At 36.3% G+C, this 7016-nt stretch overlaps 1 protein-coding gene across 1 annotated transcript; it reads left to right on the top strand.

Moving 5' to 3' along the window:
* The first annotated feature begins 405 nt into the window (after nucleotides 1-405).
* Nucleotides 406-5221, top strand: LOC110094825 (magnesium transporter MRS2-4). The gene is made up of 4 exons (XM_020820156.2): nucleotides 406-962; nucleotides 1358-1797; nucleotides 2769-3047; nucleotides 4820-5221. Exons 1-4 carry the CDS (start codon nucleotides 650-652, stop codon nucleotides 5096-5098), a joined length of 1311 nt encoding a protein of 436 aa, XP_020675815.2. The 5' UTR covers nucleotides 406-649; the 3' UTR covers nucleotides 5099-5221.
* The last annotated feature ends 1795 nt before the right edge of the window (nucleotides 5222-7016 follow it).

Here is a 7016-nt window from a genome sequence, read left to right as displayed (position 1 = left end):
ACAGAAGAGAAGGCGACGGGTTCTTACTAGAGAAGGCGAATGAAAGACAGACGAACGGAAGACAATAAATCAAAGGAGGAGTCGATGGGTTTGAGCGGGGAAGAAGATCATTCATGTGTGAACGAACGGGAGACTCCCGTGAGGCGAGATCGAACAAGATTTCTAACGATGGCTTAACGGAGTGTTATAAAAGATGAAAATGAAGGTTTAAGATGATATATTAGTAAATACAATACTTTGAATATTAAATATGTATTTTAAATTATTTTAAATGTTGTATGTAAAAATCCCTAAAATATTAAAATCCACCCGAATCAAATTTGACACAAAGCTTTTTTATATTTAATTTTTCCCCTTTTTGACCCTTTTATTTTTTTTACATGAGTCGCGCGGCCATTGCTGACGTATCCCCGACCTTTTCTTATCGATCTCTCCTGGAATCAGACATCTCCCATACTTCCATTCCACAGGTAACCAGCGAGCGCGTGCGAGTGAGCCAGAAAAGAAAGAGAGAGGAAGGGAAAGGATATGGAGAGGAGTGATGAAAGAACTCTTCCTACCTTCTCTTTTGTCGCCTCTCTCTCTCATTGGGTTTTGCTCTTTATAACTTCTCTTTCGGATTGCGTTTACTCCATTGACGAAAAAGAAGATGGTGAAACGATCCAGGAAGAAGAATGTCGCTTCATTCTTCCACAGGAAGCTCAGATCGTCCCGGCGAACCAAGCTTCACCCTGTAGTGGCCCCTTTACCGCTCTCCGTGGCGCCGGAGACGCCGACTCCGTCTGCGGGTGCCAAGGGAGCCAAGAAAAAGGCGGGTTCCCGCCTCTGGATGCTGTTCGACCGGTCTGGGAAATCGGAGGTAATCGAGCTCGACAAGAGCGCCATTATTCGGCGAGCGTCCATACCTGCTCGTGACCTCAGGATTCTAGGCCCCTTATTCGCCCACTCCTCTCGTATCATTGGTAAGCTCTCCTATTTCTGTTGAATAAATTTTCAGGAACATTGGTGTCTTTGGAATCCTTTAGCGTGATCGTAAATATGAAACACAAAAAACTGGAAGTGATCCCAAACGGCCCTTTAGATTATGTCCTTTTGCTATGCTTTCTCATAATGCCAATATTGATGTTGCTTGGTATGAGAAAGGCTGACTGTCATCATTTTTAATGGAAGTTCGATGAACAGGTAAAACGTTACAAACAATATATGAAACTTGATCATGAGAAGTCCCAAAATCCCCTGTTTGATTACTGCAGGAGGAAGTAGCATTCATCCAGACTATATCATTATTGCTATTCAGTTATTTTATTGAATTTCTGCTGGCTGAATATTTTCTTCTGTGTTGTTTATCATATTTCAGTCAGGGATAAAGCTTTGGTTGTTAATTTAGAGTTTATAAAAGCTATAATTACTGCCGATGAAGTGCTGCTGTTGGATCCCTTGCGTAATGAAGTTCTTCCTTTTGTGGATCAACTTAGACGACAAATTTTTAGTAATCCTCCATCAAAGCTTGATGATTCTGGTAATGTTGATGAAGTGGGCAGAAAAATGTCCTCAAGCGTGGGAAAATGGTTGGAGGATGAGAATGATGAAGATGAACACGTGCTCCCATTTGAGTTACAAGTGCTGGACATTGCATTGGAATTTGTGTGCTCCTATTTAGATTCTACTGTTATTGATCTGGCAAGAAATGCATATCCTGCACTAGATGAACTGACCAGGAATGTAAGCACCAAAAATTTGGAACGTGTTCGAAGCTTAAAAAGTAACCTTACTCGTCTGCTTGCTCGTGTTCAAAAGGTAAACCTTTGCTTTGTTTCACTTCTGTGATATTCGTGGCTTAAAAAGTAACCTTGCTTGTCTGTTATTCTATGTTGCACTAATACGAATACTGCTAGACGGATACGACATGATAAGGATACGGGACACATCAATTCTTAAAAATATAGGATACGGGTATGACGTGGACACGGAATTATAATTTATAAATCATACATTAAAAATTAAGAAAGCTATCAAAGCATAATATTTGAAATTACAAAAAAAAAGAAAAAGAAAGCAACATCATTTGTAGCCTTGCAGCTTATAATATCAAAATAAAGTAAGCATTAAATATCTGGTACAACAACAAAAACATAAACATAAATTGTCTAGCACATGAAGTTTCAATTATTCAATAGAAGGAATGAAATGATTAGCTTCTTTAATGGTTTGTCTTTGAAGTTCTATATCATCTTCAATAAATATCATAACTAATCATTTCATTCCCTCTAATTCAGGCTCATCAAGTGAAAGATTAGCAATTTCTAATATTCCCATGTCATCAAGAGACTCAAATTCATATTGGAAATGAGAGAACCTTGCTCGCAACCCCGGAAGTAAATACGAGTCTTTTTTCGGATTTTTTTTTTGTTTTTCAACGGATATGTCCTTTTGAAATTAAATAGTATTTTAATTGGACATGACTTTGCCATATCCGACACGTATCAGTGCTGTATCGGAGGTGTATCCGTGTATCGGATACAACACACCTTCATAAATAGGTGTATCGGTGCAACATAGCTGTTATTCAATAGGAAGTTACTAAATCAAAAGTCTGAAGGAAATGTACCATTGCTTTATCACGCAATACTACATTTTATTATAAATGCCATATAATGCTCTTACCATTTTTTCACACGTCAAATTTCCGTAATTTCAGCCATGTTTTATTTTATTTTTTTTATTATTTAATTTCTGCCATGCTTACGGAATACTTTCACTGATACTAGGTTAGGGATGAAATTGAGCATCTCTTGGATAATGAAGATATGTACCAGTTTTATTTGACAAGAAACCAAATCCAGAATCAGCAATATGAAGCATTGTTGACCCCTGCAACTTCAAAAAGCATGGTTTATGCTACAAATTATGTAAGACTAAATTCGAATGTTCGAAGAAGTTCAAGCCATGCAAGTTTCCATTTAGATGATAACAATGTGGAGGATTTGGAGATGTTGCTTGAGGCTTATTTCATGCAATTGGAGGGGTCCCGTAATAAAATTCTGTCGGTATGTCTTTCTCCCCAAGATAGAACGTATCATACTCTTGAAGTTTTACATACATTTTGTTCTTTTCTAATATTTGATTGGCAGTCTTAATGACACAATTTAGATGAATAAATTAATTTCTTCTAGAGAGTAATTTGATGTCTACATGATTGATGTATGCGAAAAAAGAAACATCTTGCTCGTGATGTTGGTTTTTAGCAGAAGATGTTTCATTTTTTAGGTTTATATTTAATTATGTTTGTCTTTCGCTAAGTTTGATTGTAGAGCATGAAATAGAGCTTTCATGTGATGCCAAATTTTTGAAGTATAGAGAATGATATAGGTTAAGGCTTTGTTTGGGACTGCTTTCTTATTGCTTCGTAAAGCAGCTTCTTAATATAAAAATTAAAAAATTTGTACTAAAAAGTTGCTTCAAAAAGCAATAAGAAAATCGTCCCAAACGGTGCCTAATTTAGGTTTCATTTGAGACGGCTTTCTTACTACTTCTTAAAGCAGCTTTTTAGTCCAAAATTTTAATTTTTGTAATAAAAGCTTCTTTAAAAAATATTAAGAAAGCCATCCCTAATGAAGCGTGAGTGACAACATAATTTATGGGAGAGAAAAGAAAATCTGGCTCTTGTTTTCGTTTTTAGCATATGAACTGTTTTTTTAATGTTATACTTTATTCTGTTTGTCTTTTGCTACGTGTGATTGTACAGCATTTAATAGCATTTTCGTTTGATGACAAGTTTTTCAATAAATATAATAACAATTTTTATATGAGAATTGTTTCTCTTGCGTCAGACTCCATGTCCTTGAAAATAAAATAGGAAGTAGAATCCTTCACCAGATAGAAACGTGCCTCTTATGTTTGGCAGCTGTAGAAATAAAGAGAGCACATTAACGTTTTGAAATAGTAAAAAGAAGTAGGAGTCCTCCATATGCATGCCTCTCACGTTTGGAAGCTGTGTACGAAGGTGCGATTGCATAATCTGTTTTGAAACAGTAAATAGAAAGCTATGTCTACCATCATCAGACAAACATTCCTTCTATGTTTGGCAGCTCTAGAAATGCAATAGAAAATTTTGTTCTGGCTCCTGACACAATTTGCATCAGGAGGGAGGGCTTCATCGTATATAAAAATGTCTTCAATATTATATAATATGGTGATTATTTATTTTTTGCAGACAATTTAGGGGGAGTGTTTTATGATAAATGTTAAATCCTGTTAAATCTTAAAAAGATGTTTAGCAATATATTTCAAAATTTATGACAGTTAGGGATTAAAATTGTATGATTATCAAAATTATTAATTAAAAATTACTCATTAATTATTATTTACACTATTAATTATATATTTAGTGATATATATTTTAAGTTGTAGTAATTAAGCTAATTATATTATATTTAATTACTAACAACGGGAGCTCGCTGGCTTTGAAGGTAACTTTCTCCCTTTCACGCTCTTCTCCGGTCAAATCCTGTAAATCTCGTTAAATCCGGAAAATAATGGGATTAGGATTTACCCGAATTTACCGGGATTTATGCCCTAAATCCGTAAATCCAGGATTTATGGAGTCGACGGATTTAGATGCACGCGGAAAGGTGTTTGGCTGGATTTACGTTAAATCCTACTTAAAAGTGAAGACAAATCCAATACCAAACACTCCCTAGATGTTCTTTATAAGAGTTAGATCCTTATGAAAAACATAAGATAAACATTATCATATTTCATCTGATTATGAGTACAATGGCTGCTTTTTCATTTTATAGCCATCTGTTTTAACCTGCAGATGCGGGAATACATTGATGACACAGAAGACTATGTGAATTTTCAACTAGACAACCAACGAAATGAACTGATTAAACTTCAGCTGGTTTTGAACATCTTTTCTTTCGCGATGGGAGTCGACTCAATGATTACTGGACTATTTGGTATGAACCTTCCATGTTCTTTGTTCACAGTCAACAATCTATTCACCTCGTTCGCTGTAGGAACAACAGCAGCTTGTTTCCTCATCTTCTTGCTCTTGCTGCAATATGCTAGATGGAAGAAGCTGCTTGGTTCCTAATTGAACTTTACTTATTCATTACAAAAGCCTTCACCAAGATTTTTTTTTTTTTTTTTTCATTCAGGAAGTAGGGTTGTAAAGAACCGAACATTAGTTAGAGAAATACATAATGTTCGAGCTCAATTCATTGATTTGTATTATTGTTCTTGTTCGGTTTGTATTTTAGTTGAGGGTTTGTTAGTGTTTGTTACCTTTATATTTAAGCTCTATTTGATGTTGTTTGAAAGGTTTGTGTTTGACTGATTAACTGGTCATTAAGGTTGACATATTATTAGAGAGAGGAACTCAAATGAACATTGTTGGACAATAATGACTTCAATTATTGTTTAATGCCTAAATTGTCGTAATTAAATTGAAAAAATTATAATTAACACAATAATGAACTCATATAAAAGTGCCTCCAAGTAAGTGTTTGTTTGATGTCTTGTAGAAGAATTCAGCGATCAATAGAAGAAAATGCACAGAAAAACAATCGAAAATAGCAATTTTCAGAAGAAATATGGGCTGATTTAAAATAACAACTCAACAAGAAACAAAAGATACAATCGATTTACAATTAAAGAGGTAGACCGTCTCTTCTAATCAACCTAGACATTGTTAGGAAGCCCTCACAAAAGAAACTATAATAGAAAAAACTCAAATTCCACAAACTTAATACAAAATAACACCCCTATTTAATCCTCGCTATTTACCCCCAAAACAACCCTAAAAGATCTCCCTTTTTCTTAATTAAATTCCCTTCTTATTTTGAATTTAAATTCCCCCATTAATTCCTTCCTTAATCCTCCGCCTTGCATAGGAATAATTGGCTTAGTGGGCCCCACAAGGGGGGTCGATCCCCCAGTTATCCCGTCTCTTATAGCTGGACCGCCTCTTGACTATTGGGCCGGCTGTAGGATCTATCCTATTGGACCGATCATAACATTACTCCCCTTCCAAAAAGGCATTTCCCTCAAGGTGGAAGGTTGGGAACTATCTTCTGATTGTCTCATAAGTCTCCCAAGTGGCATCATACTCTAACAGGTCGTTCCACTTGATTAGCACCTCCTATGTCCCTATTTCCCCATTGCATACACCTGCTACTTCCATAGGTTCCAACATAACTTCCATGTCCTCTTTCAAGGTTGGGGGTCTCAATGATGGTGTATGTTCTCCTATCGCCTTTCTCAGATGCGATACATAAAAGACTGGGTGCAAGGCTGAGGTTGGTGGTAGCTTTAGTCGATATGCAACAGCTCTGATGCGTCCCAAGACCTCATAAGGCCCAAAATATCGTGGGGAAAGTTTTTCATTTCTTCCTTTTTCTAATGTTGTTTTGTCTGTAGGGCCTCAATTTTAAGTAAACCATATCCCTCCATTTCATAATTTTTTTCCCTCTTATGCTCATGCACCTTCCTCTTCATGACATGTTGGGCTCTTAACAAATGCCCTTTGAGCTCATCTACTATCCTATCTCTCTCCTCTAAGTATTGCTCTACATTGGACACCAGTGTAGTGTTGCCCCCAAAATGAATCAAGTGGGGTGAGTCTCTCCCATATAGAATTCAGAAGGGACTAGTCTTCGCTGCTGAGTAGTAAGAGGTGTTATATCAATATTCAGCCCATGCAATTCACCTAACCCAACTCTTCGGGGTGTCTGATATAAAACATCTTAAGTAGGTATCTACACTTTCGTTAACCACTTATGTCTGACCATCCGAGGGTGAAAGGTTGTGCTTCATTTCAACACCATTCCATATAAACAAAATAACTCCTTCCCAAAATGACTAAGGAATACCATGTCTCCATCTGACATAATGGCTTTTGGGAACATATTGCAAACATACCACTTTTTGAATGAAAATAGTAGCCACTGTGAATGCTGTTTAAGGGTGTTTTTAGAGGAATGAAATGTGCGTACTTACTCAAACGGTCCACA

The sequence above is a fragment of the Dendrobium catenatum genome, unplaced genomic scaffold, assembly GCF_001605985.2.
Source record: "Dendrobium catenatum unplaced genomic scaffold, ASM160598v2 original_scaffold_273153, whole genome shotgun sequence".
NCBI lineage: Eukaryota > Viridiplantae > Streptophyta > Magnoliopsida > Asparagales > Orchidaceae > Dendrobium > Dendrobium catenatum.
Note: the sequence above shows the minus strand (reverse complement) of the source record. Positions and strands in the feature narration are given on the sequence as shown.

Coding starts and splice junctions, on each gene's coding strand:
- LOC110094825 (XM_020820156.2), top strand. CDS start 650: ATGGTGAAACGATCCAGGAAGAAGAATGTCGCTTCATTCTTCCACAGG. Junction 1,798..2,768: donor TGCTTGCTCGTGTTCAAAAG/GTAAACCTTTGC, acceptor CACTGATACTAG/GTTAGGGATGAAATTGAGCA. Junction 3,048..4,819: donor CCCGTAATAAAATTCTGTCG/GTATGTCTTTCT, acceptor TTTAACCTGCAG/ATGCGGGAATACATTGATGA.